General features: G+C 41.6%; 1 protein-coding gene across 2 annotated transcripts in view; it reads right to left on the minus strand.

The window, feature by feature from the left end:
- C1QTNF7 (C1q and TNF related 7) overlaps positions 1-24,616 on the minus strand; it is a 75,718-nt gene that overhangs the window by 7,402 nt on the left and 43,700 nt on the right. Inside the window, exons 1-2 of one of the 2 annotated variants that reach the window (XM_030314178.1) lie at positions 8,368-8,670; positions 532-777 (exon numbers count right to left, since the gene is read on the minus strand). In XM_030314178.1, the coding sequence (XP_030170038.1) occupies positions 532-769 (238 nt within the window). In that variant the 5' untranslated portion in view covers positions 770-777; positions 8,368-8,670. Of the gene's footprint in view, positions 1-531; positions 778-8,367; positions 8,671-24,616 lie in introns of those variants that run through there. The other variant, XM_030314179.1, reaches the window with a different exon arrangement.

A 24,616-nucleotide genomic window follows, 5' to 3' on the forward strand; every position in this document is an offset into this window, starting at 1 on the left:
ATCTAGAAGTCCTTTATGCAGCTTTGCTCAGGATATTTAGTACAGGTCAGGATGGCATCTGTGCTTTTGGCTCCTAATTCCTGCCTCTGCTTCGTCTGTCCATTTCTCTTCCTTGTCCATCTGTCTGTCTATCCATCCATGCCCTCGCACATCCAGCCATTGCCTGCTAGCTATAACAGCCCCATGGCCACGGGCATCAGTGTTTGAGTCCAGCTCTGCCGGTCACTAGCAGTGAACTTCCGTCTTCAGTAATTAATTTAACCATGTTATTGCTCTGTGTTCTCATCTGTAAAATGGGATAACCGAAAGAGTGGTCATTGCCATAAAATAAGGTGTAGGTAAAGAGTTCAGAGCGGTATCTAAAGCATAGTAAGGGCTCAACACATTATTATGATTAAGGAAGGTGAAATAGAGAAGGGATTTCAGGAGCAATTCCCATTAGAAAAGGCAACAGAGAAGGGAAGCGGTTTAAGGCGGGGGAGGGTGGGTGGGTGAACGAGGGGTGTTTCATGGCACTTCATCGTTCATTACCTGCAGCCCCCTTTTCACCTTTCTCTCCTTTCCTGCCGTCTCTACCATCTCGTCCTGGAAGGCCGATCCGACCATGGGGCCCCGGGGAACCATTCGCTCCAGGGGGTCCCGGAGGTCCAGGTAAGCCAGGGATGCTACAGATATATCTTGGGGAGTAGCTCTCTCCTTTGAACTGATTACCCCGAGGCTGTCCACCGGCACAAATGGCAAAACTTGTAACATAGAGCAAGATAAACATCTTTGGCTCTGGAAAAGAAACACAGGGACATAAATCCACCCTCTCAGGTGGTAGTTTTGGCATAAATGAACATGAGGGCGGGCATTGGCAACCGCGGACTTCAGCGCTCGCCTCTCCACGCATGTATAAAACCTCAGTTACCTCTCGTAATTCCGTTGGAAACTATTAACACATTACTGATAGAGGGTTCTCAGTGTCCCACACAAGGGTTGGTGGAGATGAAGGGTTAAAAAAAATTCAAAATAAAGCCACTTGTTGCATTTTTTTTCCTGTAGGCTCGATGATGGACTTTGAAAAATGATGGTTTCTTCTTGCAGAAATAATGCATTATTTTTAGAAAATTAGAAATGCAAACGAATAAGATAAACATCAACAATATTCCCACCACTAGAGATAATTATTCTTTACATTTTGATACAGACATCCTTCCGGTCTTTCTGTCTATGCTGTGGAGGAAAATGATATTATGCCCCTCCTGTTTGTCTCCAACTTTTTTTCCCCTTTACAATACATCATGAACATCCTCCCATGTCAAAAATTATTCTTAACATTAAAAAATGTTGCATTTTCTGTACTATTCTTTGTGTACACAATTCTCCATTGTAGATATTTCCTTCCAGTTTTCTGCCAATATAAACACTATGCTAGGCATCCTTATATCTAGTCTTGGCATGCATCCATGGTCATTTTCTCAGAATTTGTGGGTTTTTTTAAGCAGGAGAAAAGAAGTGGCATTTTCAGGAAAACCATGTTTTTCACTTGATAATCATGTGTAAAACCAATTAGTGTTAATTGGAGTACTGTGCATGTCCTAAGGGGGGGGGGGCTCAAACTTTAATTTAAAATCTGCAGAATACAATGCCCTGGTGAACCATTAAGCTGTTAGCACCAGGGCTCAATTAAAGAGCTGAGTGAAATTAAACCATGCATGGTGTCACATGTGCCTAGGGAGGCAGACAACAGGTCTCTTTAGTTGTGGTCTAATAGGACTTGGTTTTTCCCTCCACAAACAGGATCCTGAGAATGACGGATCGTTTATTAGCATGACGTTTGGCATATAAACTGAGGGGTGGGCCATATGGGCTGGGACACCTGACTTTCTAGGCTAAACGGTCCCTAGGATTAGCAGCTTCTTGGATGGGAGAATGTATGCACGTGGTTTTAGGGCAGTGCAAATGAATAGTTTTGGGGTAGCTGGACCTGTGCTTTAATAAGAAATCTCAACATCGCTTGACGTATATGCCTGGCATGTACCCGCCCAAAGGAAATAATCATGAAATGTAAAAAAAGCAATCGGATGGGGCTTCCTTGCTTTCTTACAGCCACATCAGAAAATTAACCAGGCGCACTGTACCAGTTTTATGATACCCATGGGGAAATTGCAACATCTTGGAATTAGACCTAGAAATTTGCCAGAGCATAGGAATGACAAATTGAGAAAAACACAGCGTGCACATGTGATTCAAAATAAGTCTATTCCTAGAAATCTTATTAGTGAGAAACTGAAGCAACTTACCCAGATATAGGCCCTGTATCCTTCACCAAATCTCCAAGTCACCAGTGTCTCTCCCCACCGTTCTCCCTCCCCCACATCCAGGAGAACATTTTTGCTGTGCACTGTCTGCTTATAATAGAGCACAAATTCAACATTACTGATTCCATTGCTCAACTGGGATGAAGGCACTTTCTGAAAAGCCCGGTGGATCTGATAAAGATACCAGTCTTTTCAAAGGTGTCCCAGATGATAGAAAATGAAAGAACATTCTATCCATACCCCTGCCACAGTTAAAACAAAACTGTGATGATGAAATTGCTAGCTTTTTTTGTGTAAAAAATGGATGAGAGGAGGCTTTGAGAAAGAATTTGAAAGAGTAGAACATGTTCATAGGAGATACTCATAAAAGTTTAATGTTTAAATGTTTAAAGAGACATGGGATGGCATCCTATAGCTGAGACCAGGACTTGGTTCTAAGAGGAACTTGAAATTACTTGGAGAGAAGGCGCTGTGGGCAGTGGCTTCTCAAACATTATGATGGAGAAGCTGAAAACACAAACATGCCAATAGTCAGGATCAGTCTACAAAGAAGCTTGGGGTAAGGGTCCAGGTTATGGTGAATATAAGAAGCAGAAATTCTAAACATGCGCTTGGAAGAAAGGATATTAATATTTCCAATAGCCAGGCAAAAAGGTGCTCAAAGGAGGTAAAAACTTAATACAATTGAAACAGATGCATTCATTGAACAAATGGTTTGCCTTTCATTGACAAATGCATTAGAATATTGTCTGTATGATAGTCTAAATGCTGGAAGCATCCCCAATTAGAAGTTTTGAAAGGCTCTCAAAATGATTATCCATTAAGAGTCCTCATCAGAATTGAGGAACAATGTGTTGTGCTGCCTGACACATAATGACAAAGTGGTGGTAACTGGCCATTTGAGTCTCGGGACTCAGTTTATAGGACGACAAAGGGGTGTGGGTTATAATACAAAACTACAGTGGCATCACCCTGCCATGTTTCCTCAGTTTACTTAAGAGCCAAAAGTCTCATGGTACATGGTTCAAGAGTCTACTGGATTGGGCACCCACCCTCCTTACTTCCCTAACTTCATCCTCCGCTACTCTCTCTCCCTGTCTCCAGCTCCAGTCTCTCAGAATGCCTTGGTGTTTCCCAAAGACACCAGGAATGTTCTGCCTTAGGGCCTTCATGCTGTCTCTTCCCTCTGTCTTCTCTTCCCCAAGATGTCTACATGTCTCACTCACTCATCTCCCTCTTTGAGTCTTTGCTCAAATGCCAACCTCTCCCTGAAGCCAATTCTTACACTGTATTTAACATTGCCATCTGCCATCTGCCATCTCATACCTCCACCCCCCTCATTCTGCTCTATTGTTTTCTATTCTTTGTACCCACCATCTTCTAACTCACTAGATTATTATTACCTTTATTATGATTTAAAAATATGGTATATCTCCATCTGATGGAATGTAAGGGATGAGGGCATACAGCAGGGATTTTTGTCTTAGTCATTGATTTCTACAACCATCTAGAACAGTGTTTGGCATAAAAAACTCACGCTGTGGACAGAGAAGTTTTTTTTTTGTTGTTTTTTTGGTTTTTTTTTTGGCGGGGTGAGGTATGTGTTTTATGAAAAACTAAATGAAAAACATGGGAGAATGGAATATGAGAATATTGTAAGGGAAAGAGAAAAAAGAACTTAAATATTCAAGGGGTCTGTGGGTCCCTCTCACAGTGTTTAAAAATACAAACAAAAGACTTCAGTTGTTTCAATTTTGCATAGTCTAAGTATTTAGAAATATTTTAAATAATTACCTTTTTTTTGGTACAGATAGAACATGCACATTTATAAAATTAAAAAAGGGTACGCAATGAGAAGTAAATCTCTCCCTTCCTCCCAGTCTTCCAGACATGCAGTCCTCCTCTCTAGAGGCAATCATTGTTGCTAGTTTCTTGTGTGTCTTCTTCTCCACTTTGGCAAAAAATATGCAACTTTCTGTATCTTGCTTTTTCAGATAGCTAAGAGATTTTCTGTTATAAGTAGGTAGAGTTGCCCCATCCTTTTTTTAGTGACTATAGAATATCCACTATATGGTTGTGTTACATTTAACCAGTCTCCTACTGATGGATATTTGGGATATTTTCATTGTTGTATAAGCAACAGTACAATAAGTCACTGTGTGTGTGTGTGTGTGTGTGTGTGTGTACATAGTTTATGATATGAGCAGAAAATAGCTTCCCCCAGTTTGCCTTTGTATTGTTCATGAATTTTAAAAAATTTTTATTATAAAAACATTTTTGAAGTTCAATTTATTCCATTTAAAAGGCCTTCCTCACTCCACGATACTAAAAAAAAAATTCTCCCACTTTCAGTTTCTTTGTTGTTTCATTTGTTCACATTTAATCTTTGACCCATTAGAATGTTTCTGATAAAAAGTGTGAGGTAGGGATCCAGCTGTATATTTTCAGCACCTTATATTGAATAATCTATCCTTTGCCCACTGTCCCACTGGGTTGCAGTGGATTTGGTTATTTTGGCTGGGACTGCACTATGTGGGTCATGGTTTTATAAACATTATAATATGTTTTAACAGATTTATTGAGATTTAATTTACACACCATAAATTGGACCAATTTAAAGTACACAACTCAATGTATACTATACTCCAATTTTAGATCATTTTCAAAACTACAAAAAGAAACCTCATACACATTTGCAGTCATGCCTCATACAAAGTATTTTGAAGAATTACATTGAATATGCAAATTTATGTAGAATATGTGCTAAAATGTATTTTTTCCCACATCACGCTCCTTTGGAGTGAGAAAATCAAAGCTCTGGAAATATTGTTAATCTTGTGCAGATCTGTCTTGGGATGTTAATGTATCCTATTTTTCTGTAGGGATTATAAAGTAACAGGTTTTCAGTTTTTGAAACTTATATTTACTTTGTGGTACTATAGATTTCACACTCTTTATGTCAAAAATGTGTTTTGAATGTGTAAGGCAGGAATGTAGCATGTAGTGTTTTCTAAGATTTTTAGTGATAGAACCCTTTGTTCTTGCTAAACTCATCATGAAAGTACTTGGAGAAATACTGAATAAATCACTGCAAAAATTGAACTTTTAGAAAATGTGTCCACTGGTTGAGATCTCTTCATAAATAGCATGTTTTTACTTATTAAAAAAACCCATGTATATACAGTCAACTAATATTTGAGAAGGAAGCCAAGAATACTTTCTGGGGAAAGAATAGTCTCTTCAATAAAATGGTGTTGGGCAGCTGTGTATTTGTATGCAGAAGAATGAAATTAGATCACTAGTTTATACCACTCAAAAAATCAACTAAAAATGGATTAAAGACTTAAATATAAGACTTGAAACTGGAAAACCTCTAGAAGAGAACACAGAGAAAAAGATCCTTGGCAGTGGTCTCCCACCCCTGCGTATATATCCAAAAGAAAAGAAAATAGGATATCAAAGAGCTATCTATATTCCCACGTTCATTGCAGCATTATTCACAATAATCCAGACATGGAAGCAACCTAAATATCCACTGGCAAATGAATGATAAAGAAAATGTGGTATATATACAATGAAATATTATTCAGCCATAAAGAGAAGGAAATCCTGTCACTTGTGACATCACGGATGAACTTTGAAAGCAATATACTAGGTGAAAGAAGTCAGAGAAAGACAAACACCGTACAATCTAACTTATATGTGGAATCTAAAACACTGAACTCATAGAAACAGAGAGTGGAATGGTGGTTGCCCAGGGCTGGAGGGTGGGGAAAATGGGGAGATGGTGGTCAAAATATACAAACTTTCAGTTACAAGCTGAATAAGTTTTGGGGATCTAATGTGCAGCATGGTGTCTGTAGTTAATAATACTTTCTTGCATGCTTGAAAGTTGCTAAGAGAAGAGATGTTACTGCATGTTCTTAGTGCACATGAAAAATGATAATTATGTGTGGTGATGGATGTGTTAACTAACTTATTGCCATAGTCATTTCACAATACATATATGTATCAAACTTTTACATTGCATACCTTAAACTTACACAATGTTATATGTCAATTATATCTCAGTAAACCTGGAAAAAACATACTTGGTAGAATGTAAAATGGCACAACAGCTGTGCAAAACGGTAAGTTAATTCCTCAAAAAACTTAACCTAGAATTATCATATGATCCAGCAATTCCACTTCTGGGTATATACATAAAGGCACTGAAAGCAGAGACTCAGATATTTGCACACCCATTCTCATCATAGCATTATTCATAACAGCAAAAAGGTGAATTAGCGGATGAATGGATAAACACAATATAGTACCTACATACAATGGAATCTTATTCGACCATTAAAAGGGAATTTTGACCCATTCTACAACATGGAGGAATCTTGAAAACTTTATGTTAAGTGAAATAAGCCGGTCACAAAAGGACAAACATTGCATGATTTTACCTACATGACATATCTGGAATAGTCAAAATTGTAGACATGGAAGGTCAAATGGTGCTTGCCAGCAGCTGGAGAGTGGGGTGGGGGTTAATATTTAATGAGTTCAAAGTCTCAAAAAGTTCTGGAGATAGATGATGGTGTGATGGTTGTACAGCAGTGTAAGTATCCTTACTGCCACAGAGCTGTATAGTTAAAAATTGTAAGTTTTATGTTATGTATATTTTACCATAACAGAAAAAACACTAAGTGAAAAAAAAAAACCCAGATGAGTTGGAATGCAGGGAACATACTAGCATTTTTATTATTGTGCTGTGTTTTATTTATTTATTTATTTATTTATTTATTTATTTATTTATTTTTATTTTGAGAGAGAGAGAGAAAGAGAGCATGAAGAGGAGAGGGGCAGAGAGAAAGGAGAGAGAGAATCCCAAGCAGGTTCCATGCCATTAGTGCAAAGCCTGACATGGGGCTTGAGCTCATGAACTGTGAGATCATGACTGGAGCCAAAATCAAGAGTCAGACACTTGACCAAACGAGCCACCCAGGCCCCCTGTGCTGGGTGTTTTAAAACAGCATTTACTTCATCCCTAAACCACTCGTATGCAGTAGGTGATATTATCTCGATTTTACAAACAAGATAATTGAGACTCTGAGGGCCCAAGTCCACACAGCCATAAAAATGGCACAGGCAGGATTTGAACTGAGCTCTTCCTGTCTCCAAACACTCGAGTTTTCCCCCATATCATGGGAGGGAAACTGTCACATCACTTCATGACAAAGGGCTGACTTGATTACTAGTTTGACTTGAGAATGTATTTTGCCTGGAAATCATTAGGGAAAAGATAGGTAACCAGGCGTGGCCAAAACGTGACATATCCTTGGCCCCCAGAGGAAGACATTTCGCAATAGTAGGTTTTATCCTTCCCTAGCTGCCCTAGGAGTGACCCTAGGAGTGAGCAAGACAGGGTAGAGCACTTAGGTGTTCATATACCAGAAGCTTCTGTTATGTTGGTTCCTCATCTCTGTCTTTGGGGCTCCAGTTTTCCTCCTCAGAAGTGCCTTTCCTGTTAGCCATGGAAAACCTTCCCTTCTCCTGTCACTACGCGGCGTGCAGCACCTCACAACTACGCTGTGTTAGGACTGTCTATCTCCTTGCTTTTTCTCCACCGAAATATAAACTGTGTATCGCTAACATTTAGGACCAAGACTGGAGAGGCTCAGTGAAGGCTGAATGAAGAAAGCATGTATTCCTCAACATTTAGTTATATCAACAGCTCATGATTGATAAAGCTTCAACTGCTTTATGTAAAGTGCTATGATAGCATAAGAGTAAAATATTCTGAGAGCTGGCAAAGATTTTGTAGCCTACAGAGCAACGTTAAGTCCGTATCATCTTTCCAAAGGACCCCCTTGTGGTCGATTGGACAGGTAACTTGTCTATGGCCACAAAACTACTGTCAGACCAGAGATTTGAACTCAAGTCTTCAGTTTCATGGATTTTTCTTACAGAGCTGTCTGTTTAATAAACTCCAAAGCTACCATCATGAAATGGGCCACTGCATCTACATTTGCCAAAGTTCTAAAAAAAAAAAAAAAAAAAAAAAAAAGAAACACCATACCTTTCTCTGGGTTGGTGGCTTGCTCCAGGATTCTAAATCCACAAGAGACTGAGGATCTTTCATGAGAGCTTCAGCGAAAAACTTGCTTTGGTACCAGACAGAAAAAGAGATCCAAGTTCTCAGAGGTTTCCAAATAGTTGTGCTAAAAATAATTTTCTCCTTTAGTCCCAAAAAGCCAGAGGTCCTGGAAGTCATTCATGGGGTGAGGCTCAATCAGGGGCTGGTCAAAATTACGGTTTTGTTTGAGATAAACCTGAAGCTCCTGCTTTCTTTGACTGGTGAGTTTAGAGGTGTCTCCACCTCTGTATGTCGTGGCCTCTTTTGCAGATTTGTTTACTTAAGTTTTTCCCTCTTAATTTGTTTTCCACTGAGTGGAAGTTTCAGGAAAAAAATTACTCACTGACTGGAAATTAGTTGTTAACTTAGAGAAGAGAGTCATTTCCTAGTTGAGAATTTTCAAGGTAGAATCTTCAAATTCTGGAAATTGGGTGGTGTCTCGTGGACTAAACAGGGAGAGGTGGTAAATATTCTTGGTCAACGTGGCAGGAAAAGGGCCCTGCATCCTATGTGCTCCGAAATGGAAGAGGGTTATGAGCACTGCACTGATCTTTTCTTTGTTTTCTGCTGAATGGATAAATGATTGGGTATTTTTAGAAGACTGATATGTCTTTGTTACTATAGAGAATTGATCATAACAACTCAAAAAGCAGAATGGTTCTCCAAAGCCTGTGACTGCTCATCTTTGGTGTAATCAGTTTCTTTGTTTCCTTCTGATACATACTTCTTACATCTCCTTAGCAACAGCAATATATAATTCATGACGTCATTTATGGAAATTCAGTGTCGGAAAAATCTTGTTTTTATCCTGCTTTCCCCACCATTCCTCTCAAGCCATTGAGAACGCTAATTGGAAGAAGTATTTTCAGAGTTATCAAAGTGAACACTGATGCTAAGTTTGACCAAGAAGATGGATGGGATCCCCATCTTGATGATCTTCATTTTACCCTAGCTGTCCACCCTCCCATCTGGAGGAAAATGGTCTTTTGGATTTGTTGGCTGTCCAAAATATGAATGCTATCATGGGGTAGTAAAAACCATGCCTTGGGCACAGAAGTGAGACAGTTATTTTCTGCCTAATTAGAGTCGGGTTTTTAAAAATTGGTCAATTTTGCATACAGCATTGTGTAAGTTTAAGGTGTATGGTGTTCTTTGGTATACTTAAATATTGTAATATGGTTGTTATCAAATTATATAATTATAGTACAATAATATTATCTATATTCATCAAATTGTGCCTTAGAGCTCTAAGGTTTATTAACCACTCGTTACAAGTTAGTACCCTTAACACCATCAGATTTTATCCCCTTCCTTCCCTGATTACCATCATTTTATCAAGTATGGTCTTAATCAGATGGAGTCCCTGGGTCTGTCTTCTCCTCCTCAAAATAAAATGGCATCCTTCATTATTTCTAAGCTTTCTCACAGTTCTTAATATCCCCTAACAATGTGTTGTGGCTGATGAGATGGAATTTCTAAAAAATGCCACTTCTATACACATGGGTAGAGATACAAGTACAGTTAAGGAGACAGTTACTGAGAGAAGTCACTCAAGTGACTCTTTTAGTGCTGTGCATACAAGGAGGTACTTGATAGTAGTTCGATGAAGGCTTTTTCCTCTTAGGAATTTTTGGCTGGAGAGGTGTTGAGATTATTTGCTTAAAGCATCCATGGTCTTCTGGAAGGAAGGAACCAAGGGTCCAATTCCTCTCCATGATGCAACTTCAGGGAAGTTAGTCACGGACTACAGGGTTGGCCTGGTCCAAATCCTGTCATCCAGAAAGGACACCCCAAGAAAGGACACGGTGGATTACAGAATGGAATTGACCAGGAGGTAAGTGGGAATCTGGGCCAAAAGGTCTAAAGGATTTCGGGGTGGCGGCTCTGGTACAGTGTATGAATGAGGCTGCGAATTGGTCTGCTTTCAGTCATTCTGTCAGAGCAGATATCATTTGGGGGATAGTGGTTAAACACATAGTGGTGAATTAAAAGGATCATTACACTGAAACTTAGGAAGGGGGTACTATTGGGGTCAGCAACAGTATCTCCCACAAATGGACAAGCATCTACTGGAATGTGCGTGACTAGTGTTCAACAATGTCACAAATTGGTGACAGCTAAATCAACGGTGGGGGATGGGGCGGACAATTAAAGGTTTTGTTTTCGGGGCGCCTGGGTGGCGCAGTCGGTTAAGCGTCCGACTTCAGCCAGGTCAGGATCTCGCGGTCCGTGAGTTCGAGCCCCGCGTCGGGTTCTGGGCTGATGGCTCAGAGCCTGGAGCCTGTTTCCGATTCTGTGTCTCCCTCTCTCTCTGCCCCTCCCCCGTTCATGCTCTGTCTCTCTCTGTCCCAAAAATAAATAAACGTTGAAAAAAAAATTTTTTAAAGGTTTTGTTTTCTACATCTTCCTTGGAAGTAGGTTGGAAGTTGGGATGACCACTTTTGAAGCAAGCAAGCCCCTAGAATTCTTAGGTTGCTCATGGAGGGGAGTATTTAGGTCTTGAGTAGTCCATGTGCTAATAAAAGTAAATGGGATCCTAGCAATTCATTGAAATAAAACCGTATGACCGTATTGAAAAACCGCATGACCGTATTGAACTTGAACAGGCAAAGCAGGTCCCTGGGGCTAAATGCTTCCATTAGCTCAGTACCAATATAATGTCACACCATAACACTTTTATGTGTAAGATGGCCTTGACTATCTGACTTGAAGGAATCTCCCCACTTCTGACACTGAAGTGTTGTAAGAGGCTGAACTAGAATATCAGTCCTTACAAGCTTAATTTCAGGTGTTTCAGCCGTTTGATGTGTTAATTTATTTATATAAAGTAATGACTTCTTAAAGGGCTTTTCTCACTCATTCTATGAAATAGCACAATCTCTATTAAAGAACTTAGAAGTGGCTGGGGCGCCTGGGTGGCGCAGTCGGTTAAGCGTCCGACTTCAGCCAGGTCACGATCTCGCGGTCCGGGAGTTCGAGCCCCGCGTCAGGCTCTGGGCTGATGGCTCAGAGCCTGGAGCCTGTTTCCGATTCTGTGTCTCCCTCTCTCTCTGCCCCTCCCCCGTTCATGCTCTGTCTCTCTCTGTCCCAAAAATAAATAAACGTTGAAAAAAAAAAATTTAAAAAGAACTTAGAAGTGGTTTGTTGACTTCCAAAACAGACAGATGTATTTTTGTGTTACTGCCTTCCCTTGGCCAAGTGTTGATACAATTTACGGGCATTTATATTCTCTTTCCTGTGTCATTTGCAACTTCCTTAATTTCTCTTTAATATTTGATGATAAAGTTTCTTGTATTATTGAGGTATCATGCATTTTTCTGTTTTGCAATATTAGATTTTTAAAATTATTTTTCATCTCAGATAACTCCTTATTAACTGTATCTTCTCGGACATCTTTCCAGAGAGAACTAGCCTTTGAAATTTTCTCCTAGAGCATTCAGAGCTCTGATGGGGCTACAGCTTGTTAGTGACTATTTCACTCAGCTTTTCTGATGCTTATTTTAGAGACAATGGTGAAAGTGATGGGTAAAATAATATGCTGAAGCTTATTTCGTTAGCTTAGAGTAAAAAAATCATATTCTGTTTTTTCCTGTCAGTCATTCCAAGGCCAAGGTCTTCCTCTGCTTTGCCTATGCAGAGAAGTTTTTCCTCTCAGCTTGTGCTTTTGTTTTCCTGTATCCTTGACTCACTTTTCAACTGAAGTCTGTTCAGTCTAGACCAATCCAATCAATATCCACAGAGCATCTAACAATGTGTTGGTTCAGATCTCAAAGAAAGGGTTCAAGTTTGTAGTTTTGCCAATTTCCTCGGTGTATAAACACTCCCATGGTGAGGGTGCATATGTTTTTCTGAATTAGCATTTTCATATTCTTTGGTTAGATACCCAGTGGTGGAATGATGGGATCATGTGGTATTTTTAATTTTTTTAAGAACCTCCATACTGTTTTCCACAGTGGCTTAACCAATTCACATTTTTACCAAAAATGAATGAGCGTTCCTTTTTCTCCAAATCCTTGCCAACACTTGTTACTTCCTGTCTTTTTGATGTTAGCCATTCTGACAGGTACAAGGTGGTATCTCATTATGGTTTTGATTTGCATTTCCTTGATGATTAGTGATTTAAAACAACAACAACAACAACAACAACAACAACAACAACAACAACAAAACAACAAACTTCCCATCATGGCCTATTTCAAGCCACCAACCTGACCTTGACTAAATGCAACGTTGGGAAGATATTTGCAGAACTGGCTATTTTATTCGGTACTAGAATTATTAAAAAAAAGTTCTAGCTGATATATAACGAGCACTTACAGACTAAGACATTACATCAATACGTCTTTTAATCTTCATGATAACCTCTTGAGGTGAATAATTTCATCCTCCTCCTTTTATAGATGAAGAATGTAGGCAGTCTAATCCACAGTTGGCTCACCAACCACATACCTCCCTGGGTATTGCTAACTTTAGGTCAGGTTTCTGCATCCAAAGAGCTTTCAATCAGGTGGAAAGACCATCTGACCCCTCCTCCCCAAAGCACTAGATTCTGTCCAGAATCTAATCTCTTTGTAGTCACAGTGCCTTGCTTATTTCATCTTCTCTGGCTTACAAGTTCCTGATAACCATGTCTTCCCCATGCCTCTTTCTTCACCTGCTCACATTTTTCATCCTTATGCATTGCTTTGTCCAGAAAGTCTCCTTGATGCCCCAGAAAGTTTCGCTGATTCTCCCCATCAGGTACAGCCTCTCCTTCCCGGGAGCTCTCCTGGCACATTATTTAGATCTCTCTTATGCATCTTAGCTCATGGATTCTCAATGAGATCTATTGAATCAGCATACCAACAGATCAGATCTAAGCATTTATATTTTTCAACAGCTCCATGAGTAATTCTGATGGATAGCCAGGTTTTGGGAATCTTTGCCTGATCTTCTATTGTTCGAATGTTGCTCTGTCTGTTAGTCCTTCTAAACCAGGGTGTTTTAATGATACAAATCTGGTCTTCTTCTTTCATATTGTTTTTCTATTCATTACCTCATCACATATTTATTTAAAAAAAATTTTTTAAAACGTTTATTTTTGAGAGGCAGAAAGAGAGACAGAGCACGAGTGGGGGAGGGGCAGAGAGAGAGGGAGGCACAGAATCCGAAGCAGGCTCCAGGCTCTGAGCTGTCAGCACAGAGCCCAACACAGAGCTCAAACCCACAAACAGTGAGATCATGACCTGAGCTGAGGTCGGACGCTCAACCGACTGAGCCACCCAGGTGCCCCCGATTACCTCATCACATATTTATTGAGCTGTTACTATATGCTAGACATTGAATGCTTGGTCTTGGTATTCAAGGGAGAGTAAACACAGAGCCCTTATAGAGGAAAAGTCTACTGGAAAAGACAGACATTCATCAAATACTCACAGAACTATGTTTAACAGGATGACTTATCATCTTGGAGTTTCAGATGAGGACCCAAAGTAGGGAATAAATGGGCAATCGGTTCCCACACATCCACTTAAGACTTGCCAAAAATAGCTGGACCAGCATCCACTTTCAGTGCACATAAGAGAAAACTAGAAGTTCAAAAATGATTAATGGTTGAAGACAGCCTTCAAGGTAGGGAGATAATAGCTGATAAGGAAGTGCTGAGGAGCTCTCCCCTCCTTTCCGATAAGGGAGGTAAGAGAAGAGTGACACCAACTTTCCAACCAAGTGGCGAGGATCCCAAAGGATCACTGATAATGTGGAAGGTGCCTGCAAGAAAGAAGCTATTTATTCTCCAGTTGGATGTTTCGCTAAACTGTGAAACTGAAAGCTTTGCAGCTTTCGTGGGATCAGAGACATGTGATAAACAAGTTGTGGGGGAGCTTGGCCCACCCCTGGAGCTTGATGTCTTATGTGATCATAGAAACCAGAGAATTCTAGTTCTGTAAAGGCAGAAGGCCATCAGAGAAGACAGCCAGTAGAGGGGTAGCCATTGGAGAGGCAAAGAGCCTCTCCTTGCCTTCTCAAGAGGCAGATGGTGCTGAGGATGCAGGTGGGGTTGGCCATTAGATGGGACCTTAAGCCAGGATAGAGTCCTCCTAGGGTGAGGAAGCCAGTAAGAAGCCAGCAGCTACATACAGAACCTGAGGCTGGCGCAGGGCAATGCAAAATACCAACCAAGGAGTGATTCATCCATTCAGGGAACTCTACACTATGGAGGTCTTTCAGAAAGCTTCTACCGGCCCTGGGAATATGTTCAACCAGAGAGAGCTGGCATTTGAAGACTTGGGGCACAGCCATGTGTGCCAGGAGAGAACCATGCAAATAGCACGTATTGAGTAAAAATACTTTGTTTTTTTTTTTTAAATATGAAATTTATTGTCAAATTGGTTTCTACACAACACCCAGTGCTCATCCCAACAGGTGCCCTCCTCAATACCCATCACCCACCCTCCCCTCCCTCCCACCCCCCATCGACCCTCAGTTTGTTCTCAGTTTTTAAGAGTTTCTTATGCTTTGGCTCCCCCCTTCTCTAACTTTTTCCCCCTTCCCCTCCCCATGGTCTTCTGTTAAGTTTCTCAGGATCCACATAAGAGTGAAAACATATGGTATCTGTCTTTCTCTATATGACTTATTTCACTTAGCATAACACTCTCCAGTTCCATCCATGTTGCTACAAAAGGCCATACTTCATTCTTTCTCATTGCCAAGTAGTATTCTATTGTGAATATAAACCACAATTTCTTTATCCATTCATCAGCTGATGGACATTTAGGCTCTTTCCATAGTTTGGCTATTGTTGAAAGTGCTGCTATAAACATTGGAGTACAAGTGCCCCTATGCATCAGCACTCCTGTATCCCTTGGGTAAATTCCTAGCAGTGCTATTGCTGGGTCATGGGGGAGATCTATTTTTAATTTTTTGAGGAACCTCCACACTGTTTTCCAGAACGGCTGCACCAGTTTGCATTCCCACCAACAGTGCAACAGCGTTCCCGTTTCTCCACATCCCTGCCAGAATCTATAGTTTCCTATTTGTTCATTTTAGCCAGACTGACTGGCATGAGGTGATATCTCAAAATACTTTGATCATGTTTTTCTAATTCTCTTACCCTGTGGTCTGACTCTAGGCATGTGTGAAGCAGAAGTAGGGGTAGGAGATGGAGGAAAAGCGGAAAACCCATAGTATATCCTGAACTGAAGGCACAGGAAGGGAACAAACTGTGTTTTGGATGTGAGATGAAAGTTATTCTTTAGATTGGTCTTTTTAATATCTGAAAATGAGTCACAATTAAATAATGAAACTGGGTCATGTAACTGAAAGTGACCGGAAAGTTAATGAATTTGCCTGCAGTGACATGAAAGGACGGGGAAGAAAGATCCAAACACATTTGATTGGAAGAAGTGATGGGAGAAGTATGAAGTTGTTTTGGAATTATATCATATTAAGGACAGATGAGGTAATTTGATAAGTTCAGTAAACTCTGGAAACCATTCTGAAGGAAAGGTGAAGGGTGTTACAGGTGTGTTTAACAGGAGACATAGCCGAGAGTATGGATCAGGGAGGGCATCTGACCTGAAATATGAAACAGGAGCAGACAATAGCCAGGAAGAGGGGTGAGAAAACACTTCCATGTGCAGGGATTGCCATGTGCAAAGGTCCTGGCGTAGAAGAAGGCCATTGAGAAAGAACAAAGAAGAGCATGAGCCTGGAAGGAGGATGGCTCTGCTGCCCATGGAAGGTTCTGGGCTTTGTCCTGGGGAGTGGTAGGAACCCTTGAAGGACGATGGGCAAGGTTTTGTGGGTCAGGCTGTCAACTTTCCTTTAGCCCTGATAGGTTACAACAATGAGGATGGTATACATTAAGGAGATGCCTATTGGCACTTTCTGGGCTTTTCAAGGTGAGTTCAACAAGCCATAAAGACTCAGTGTAGTTTCTTTCTTTCTTTTCTTTTTTTAAAGCTTATTTATTTATTTATTGAGAGAGAGAGAGAGAGAGAGAGAGAGAGAGAATCCCAAGCAGGCTCCACATTGTCAGCGCAGAGCCTGTTGCAGGGCTTGAACTCACAAACTGTAAGATCATGGCCTGAGCCGAAATCAAGTCAGATGCTCAACCGACTGAGCCACCCAGCTGCCAGTTCAGTGTGATTTATGAACTCAGTCTGCTTTCACTGTAGGGAAAGAAGTGTGCTCTTGTGAGAAAAGTAGTTTGCATGTTTAAAAATAAGGCAGTTCACTCACTCATTGAACGAACAAATGTTATTGACTCCTTCTGTGTGCCAGGTGGTGTTCCTGGCCCCGGGGGGATAGAAGTTGAAAGAGGAAGACAGGATCCTGATGTGCACGGAGCTCACATTCCAGCAAGAATTTCATGCCATCAGGGAAGGAAGAACCCCCAGAGGGCAACAGCCTGATTTTCCCATTTTATAGACCAGAAAACAGATGCAGGGAGAAGTGACTTGCCCAAAGGTCACAATAACACACTATGTTAGAACTTGCATTCCTGTATCACTTCCAGGAGTCACTCCTCACACAGCATGGCCTGTCATCAAGCCCTCATTCCTGACTTCACATGGAGGAGACACCGCAAAATTCTTTATATATATAAATATCCATCATCGTGGATAAATTGAGAATTAACAAACAGTACTATCCCAGGCCATAATACTTGATCCCCCCCTTCTGTTCAAAATATCACTTCTTGTATTGTAAATCATAAGAAAATGTTTAAAAATTGCAGAAAATTTCATATACAGTGAGGTCCCCTGCACCCAGCATCCCGCAGCAAGTTACGCAAGGGGAATAATATTGTGTCCCCGGTGCCCCCGTTCACTTAAGGTCCTTTCCCCCTCTCCCCCATTCCCTGCATTTGGTGTGTTGTGAAGCAAACTCCACCCATCATATCATTTATTCCATACCTAGTTCAGAAAACCTAGCAATTTTTATCATCTTGGATAATAAGTGACAGAGCGATTGACACCCTGCAGCTCCATCGTCCCTTGAGGCCTCTTTAAGCAAAAAACGAGCATACTTTAGATAAGTCAAAAATGTCTGGAAAGCACTTTACTCACAGACTGCCATATTGTGCCGTGAAGTTCTGAAATGTAATTTTATGGGGCTGTCAAGCTTCTTCAGCGAAGTTTTCAAAGTGCACGGGAAGCTCTCCCATGACTTGTTACAAAAATTCCAAGAAGAGGCGGGTTCATGGAAGGCCTGACCCTATGATGGTTGGGAGGGGGGGGAACCCTGGGATGGAAGACCACACACAGCATGTCCAGGATGAGTGGTGCTGGTGCTGGGTGCTCCAGTGTTCGGCTGTCACTAACACAACCTGTCAAACCGTCCTGAGACTGTTGAAGAGACACTAGAGAGCCGGTGCTGTTTTTAAAAGGTAATCTAAGCATGTCGGAATGTGAAGGCCAACGGGGTGATGAGTTGCTTTGGAGACTTAAGAGTCAACCGACCGGCGTAGAATGGGGTGTGTCTACCCTGGAGCAGGTCTCTGCAAGGCTGGGCACAGCGGCTTCCATCCCCACCGTGGGGCAATTGGACCAGAGGGGCCAGGGGGGAACTTGGGCATGACCTCCAGGTGGACAGCCCATCTCAGTTTGTTTGCTTCACTACCTCTATGCCTCTGGGCTAGGCGGACTTCAATCTGCACACTTTCTTGAGACCTATCAGGCATGTGAGAGACGCTGTATCTTTGTGTGTGTGTATGTGTGTGTGTGTTCTTTTTAAAAACAACATTGAGATATGGTCCACGTATGACATTATATTAGTTTCAGGTGCACAGCGTAGTGATTCAGTAGATGTACATATTGTGAAGTGGTCACACAGTCTAGTTGGCATCCCTTACCACCCTTAGTTACAAATGATTTTTTTCACGTGCTGAGAACTTTTAAGATTTATTCTCTTCGCAACTTATAGGTCTGCGAGGCAGTGTGCACTCTAGTCACCATGCTGTACATGACACCCCTGGGACTTATTTATTTTATAACTGAAAGTTTGCACCCCTTGGCCTCCTACACCCATGCCACCCACCCAACCCTACTCCCAGCCTGGGAAACCACCAATCTGAAGTCTATAGTAGGAGTTGTTGTTTTTTTTTTTTTTAATATTTATTTAATTTTGGAAGAGCACAAGTGAGGGAGGGGCAGTGAGAGGGGACAGAAGATCCAAAGCGGGCTCTGCGTGGATAGGTTGACAGCACAGAGCCTGATGTAGGGCTTGAACTCACCAACAGTAAGATCATGACCTGAGCCGAAGTCCAGCTCCACCAACTGAGCCACCGGGTGCCCCAGGTTTTGTTTTTGTTTTTAGATTCCACATGTAAGTGAGATCATACGGCACTTGTCTCTCTCCGTCTGACTTATTTCACTTGACATCATGCCCATCCATGTTGTGGCAAAGGGCAGGATTTCCTTCTTTTTTATGGCTGAATAATTTTCCATTGTATATACATACCACATTTTCTCTATCCATTCGTCCATCGATGGACACTTAACGTTGTTTCTGAGATGCCGCATCTTTGAATGATGAAAAATAAAAAAATAGTTACCATTCATCAAGCGTTTATCGTGGTGAGGCACTGTCCTAAGCACTTTACATGTACTTCTTGTTTATTCTTTACCACGAGCCAGTGAGGTGGCTGCTTGGACTTCCTCATGGTGGGCAAGGGGACGGAGGTTAGGGGAAGATTGTCTTTGCAGCCGTGGCGATGGCCATGGCTCACTAGCGTTGCTGGTAAGGGGCAGAGCTGGACTCCAAAACCCTCCTGTTCCCCACACCGACAGCCTCCAGTCAGGCAATGCCTGAAGCCTCCCATTTTGTTCTACTAGAAAGCTTTCCTGCCCCTCTGCCTTTCTTTGAATCTCTGCCAAAAAGCAAGTGATGGTGGCCGACTCCTTTGCTATAGCAAGTTCAGAGTACATAGTCTTTCCTTGCTCTCGTCTGGTTAATCTTCACTTATTTCCACAATGTGGATGCCCATCATCTTTCGCTTTATTTCTCAATTTGTCTGGAGTTCTGGAAGGGAAGAGGGACCCCAGTAAATGTGAAAAGCCAATGCTTCCTTTTAACGGGTTTGCAATCTCTGAGGGGAATTCAGGCTTCTGTACATGAGTTATGACTGATACAGACTCAGGTATAAGAATACACACCTTATAATGTGCTCATATGCGGCAAGAGCCCTGTCTTACCCATCTTTGTGCTACCCCCACGCAGCCAAGGGCTAGAATGTAGAGGTGCAGCATATACTGATGGGTTAATGACTAATGCTAATTAGATGTCAGAGTATTCAATGCTGATTGGCTTCTGGAGGTAACCACTGACCAGTATGTTTCAACAGCCATGTGAGTAGCTCTCCTATTCCCTGTCTCTCCCCCGACCTCTTGCAACAGTCTCTGACCTGCTCTCTCTGGCCTTGCAGTTTTGTGCCTTCACGTCCAAGCTCTTGCGTGCTACAAAAGTGAACCCAAACAATGGACATTTGTTAATATTGCTGGCATTAGCCCCACTGCTCTGACTCTTGCAGCTTGGGCTGTGTTCTTTGATGAACTGTCTGTCCTCTGTTCTCTGTGTCCACTTTGTTTGCACCTGAAAAGCATCCAAAGGCCCATGTTGGTTGCAGGGAGGCCAGAGGCAACATGGCCATTTACTGATGAAGCCTCTCTATCCTGAGGCCATTGAGAGTCTCTGTGTGACATTATCTAGGCATAAAAAGAGTGATGATGGTGGTGATAATAATACAATAGCTCACATTTATTGAAAACCCCTAAACTCGCTTCTTTTGGGGCATCTCAGTTGTATTCCAACTCCCGGGTGTTACTAAATGTCTACCCAGATAAGGAAGACCCTTCTTCTCTGCTTTTCTTCTTGCTGAAAACATTTGGGGCATTCTTGGAGGAGACCAGTGGACATGAGCCAGTCTCAGAGTCCAGAGTGACAATAGACCCAACAGAGACAAAGATTTAGCAGCAGGTGGTAACACTTGCACATACAGACCCTGCCAGCCAAAACAACATTCTCACTGACTCCATCCCAGTGGATGGAAATCCAATGGTGACTCATAGTGTGCTTGGGAAGAAAGCTGAGGAGAGTGGTTTTGGCAAAGAAAAGACAAAATAAATGGAATGTTACCACAGTCTAAATTAGCAGGACTCTCCCCATCTTCTCTCTTCCCACTGACATTTCTTTGTGGCAGCAGGCAGAGTAAGACCACTGGCTTTGAAAGTTAAAGTCTTCTTTGTCCCACCATGTGCCCTTGGGCAATTTGCATCGCCTGTCTAAACCTTACTTTTCTCTTCCATAAATTAAAAATAGAAAACTGCTCAAACCAGGGATGCTTGTTAAGATTAATGAAGTAATGCATCTCATTGACGGGCATTCGTGCTACGCAAGAAATGTTGGTTTCTGTTGATGAAAGGAGAAGCAATTTTAAGTCAGAGACCTTCCTTCTTTTTTTTTAAATTTTTTTTAAAAATATTTTTAAAATATTCTTTTAAAATATTTAGAATTTACCTTCTTGCTGGTGCTGGGAAATGCATTTCTTTGGTGGCACCCTTTCTGGGCTCTAGATCTGTGTTTTTGGAATAACCTCATGTATGTGGTTAGAAAAACTGCCCAAGGGAATAACTTCTAAGCAATTTCTTAAGACTCGAAAGCTGATGTCAGGTATCTGGAAAAATAGGTGTGAGCTGGGGTAGAGTAAGCTTTCCAAGCAGAGCTAATAGCTTGAGGAAAAGCCTGGCACTGGGACAGCACAGGATACCTTGGAAAAACTAGGAGAAAGTTGGCGGGGAGCAGAAGAGTGTGAAAAGACACCGGTGAGAAATACAGGCAGAGAGGGAGCAGAGGCTGATCACAGGAATGGAAAGGCCATTGTGGATCTAGTGAAGAGTAGGATTGGGAGTGACAGGACCATACATACAGTTTACAAAGGTCTCTTAGGGGTGCCTGGGTGCCTAAGTCAGTTAAGCGTCAGACTTCGGCTCAGGTCATGATCTCATAGTTCATCAGTTCAAGCCCTGTGATGGGTTCTGCGCTGCCAGCATGGAGCCTGCTTGGGATTATCTGTCTCCCTCTCTCTGCCCCTCCCTCTCGCTACTACCCCCTCCCCTCCCTCAAAAATAAACATTTAAAGAAGAAAAGGTCTCTTGGACTGCCATGTCAAGAAGGATTGAGGAAGGCAAGAATGAAGGGCTATGGTAGACAGCACCCCTGAGCAAGGAAAGGTAAGAAAACCATCCAACCACGGATCATGTTTGTAATAGAACCGGTGACAGGCTTGGTTTGTTCATTTTTTGTTTGGCCATGTGGGTGTGTGTTTGCGTGTGTGTGTGATTTCCTTCTAATAGGTTTTCTTATTCATAATTTGCAAAGTTTTCATCAAAATACATGTATTCTATTTAACCTCAGAATTTATTTTCTATGCTCTGGATGCTGAGTGTAACTGTCATACAGAATTACCCATATTTTATTTTACATATGTACTCATTAAAGAAAACTTGTAGGGGCTCCTGGGTGGCTCAGTCGGTTAAGCGTCCGAGTTTGGCTCAGGTCACGGTCTCACAGTGAGTTCAGGCCCTACATCGGGCTCTGTGCTGACAGCTCAGAGCTTGGAGCCTGCTTCGGATTCTGTGTCTCCCTCTCTCTCTCTCCCTACCCCCTCCCCCATTTGCACTCTGTCTCTTTCTCTCTCAAAAATAAATAAATAAATAAATAAATAAATAAATAAATAAAATAAATAAAATAAAAACTTAAAAACTTAAAAAAAACTTGTAGAAGAGAAAAAGGTGAAAAAATAAAAGTAACGAAACTACAGTTCTATTTTTCAAATAACCACTGTTACCATTTTAGTTTATTCTTCCATTATTTTTTGTTCTGTGTGTGTGTGCGTGCATGTGCATAGACCTTTTGTGCAGAGATGTGTAATATTATCTGTCACTGTTGCTGCTTGCTTTTTCTTTCTTTCTTTGTAATTGAAATATATCTGGCACCCAACATTGTGCAAATTTGAGGTATAAAACACGTTGATTTGATATATGTTTGTATTATAATATGATTGCCATTGTAGCCATAGTTAGCTTTTTAAGAATCTACATATAAGTGATAACATATAGTATTTGTTTTTCTCTGCCTGACTTATCTCACTTACTATAATGTTGTCACAAACGACAGGATTTCCTTCTTTCTCATGGCTGGATAATATTCTATGATATATACCACATCTTTATCCATTCAACTGGTAATGGGCACTTAGGCGGTTTCCATATCATGGTTATGGTGAATAATATGGCAATAAATAGTGTAGTGCAGATATCTCTTCTACATCCTGTTTTCTTTTCCTTTGGGTATATACCCAGAAGTGGGCTTGCTAGATCACCAGCTTACTTTTTCTTTAACCTAATATTATATAATAAGCATTTCTCCTCTGTTATTCTTTGGAACCATTAATGGCCAAACAATATTCATCAAGTAGTTGTACCATAATTTATTTAATCTCTTTCCCCTTGTGATTGGGCAATTAAGCTATTTCCATTTTTTCCTGTTATAAATGAGATTACATTGAAAACTTTTGTGCATAAGCCTTTACCCCTATTTAGGATTATTTCCTTGGGATAGATTCCCAGAAATGGAATTACTGGGTCAAAAGATTTGGATGTTTTATGTCTCTCTTGGTACATGCTGCCAAACTGCTTTCCAAAAGGTTGTGTGAATTTACACTACCCTATTCCTGTATGAAAACAAAATCTAGGGGAATGTGAACTCCCCAACAGTTAGGCATCCTCAGTCCCTGGAACACAGACAGGGTCACAGAATCTTTGATTTGGAAGTAACTTTAAAGGCCAGCAAAGCTCACCTCTACTGATGCTTGATCATAGCAGTATGTTTTGTGGAGAGGACATTGAACCTTGTTCCTCAGTGGTATTGACAATTGTACCATCTCTGGGCTGGGTGGTCCCAAATTCCCTACACAGCTCCTGCCAGGGGTTAAGCCCTGGTCATTTGTAATTTCACAGAACTAGAGCCATGCTGGGTGCATAGTGGGTGCTCAGCCAACCTTGGCAGATGGGATATAGGTGATGAGACACAATGCCTGGGTTGAAGTCATCTTGTTGTCCCCCTGAAAGGACAGCTCTATCAGGACACCAGAGTTGCCCCTGGTCTGGCCAGGTCTCGAGGACTTCAGAGACTACTTTAGTTCTAGGGGTCAAGGAAGGCTACACTAAGGACGGGACATTTAAAGAGATTCCTGAGGATGACTTAGCTTGGTGAAGACAGGAGTGGAGTCCTCCAGGAAGGGAGAAAAGCCTACGTGAAGGTTCTGAGGCAGGAGAGGGCGTTGGGAATTCTAGCAATGAAAGGAGAATGGGTTGGGGCTTAAAAAGGGCAAAGTGGCCTATAACAGAGGCAGTCAGAGAAATAGATGAGATCAAATGACTTCAGGGCTTGAAGAGTTTAGATTGTATCATAGGAGCCACCGAGTGGGGGAAACTGTCATCTTTGTTATTCTTATAATGATTCTCTGGCTGTGGTGTGGACACTGGATGAGAGAGGGCTAGGGAGGGGAGATGAATGACCAACCGGGAGACTGATGCAGCCAGTTGGGCACCGTGGGGACAGGGGATACAGAGAGGAAGGGAGAGATTTTAAACATACTTTTGTTTAAGTCTTGATGGATCAGACATCGTGTCCTGTGGGAGCCCCTCTGACCTTGTAACACTAGCTAGCTCTGGAGCACCCTCTCTCTGGCCTATAGCCCCCCAGCCTGTTATCACACTGGTGATGTTTTTCACTTTATCTTGTCTGCTTTCTCTGGACGGCGAGTTACCTATTGTTTATTGTTGTGTCCACTGTTGCACTCCTACCACTTAGAATGGTACCTGCCACATGGCAGGTACTTGATAAATGATTTGAAAATGTGTTGAATTGGTCACTTCCCTGTGTGCCAGGCACCGCACAGAGTCACTGTGCACTGTTTCGTGTGCTGCACTCAACAACCCCAAATGAAGTGGTTAATATTTCATCCCCATTTTATAGAAGAGGAAACAAAGACATGAAGGGCCGGTTGCCTTTATTCCACTCACGTAACTATGATGCGTTAAAGCATGGCTTGAATCCACGTTTTTTGGTGCCAAAGACCATGCGCAAGATCACCCAGCGGCCTTCCTGCCCACACCATCCACCAGGCTTACACATTAGGGAAGCAGGG

Source organism: Lynx canadensis, chromosome B1 (assembly GCF_007474595.2).
Source record: "Lynx canadensis isolate LIC74 chromosome B1, mLynCan4.pri.v2, whole genome shotgun sequence".
In the NCBI taxonomy this organism is placed as follows: domain Eukaryota; kingdom Metazoa; phylum Chordata; class Mammalia; order Carnivora; family Felidae; genus Lynx; species Lynx canadensis.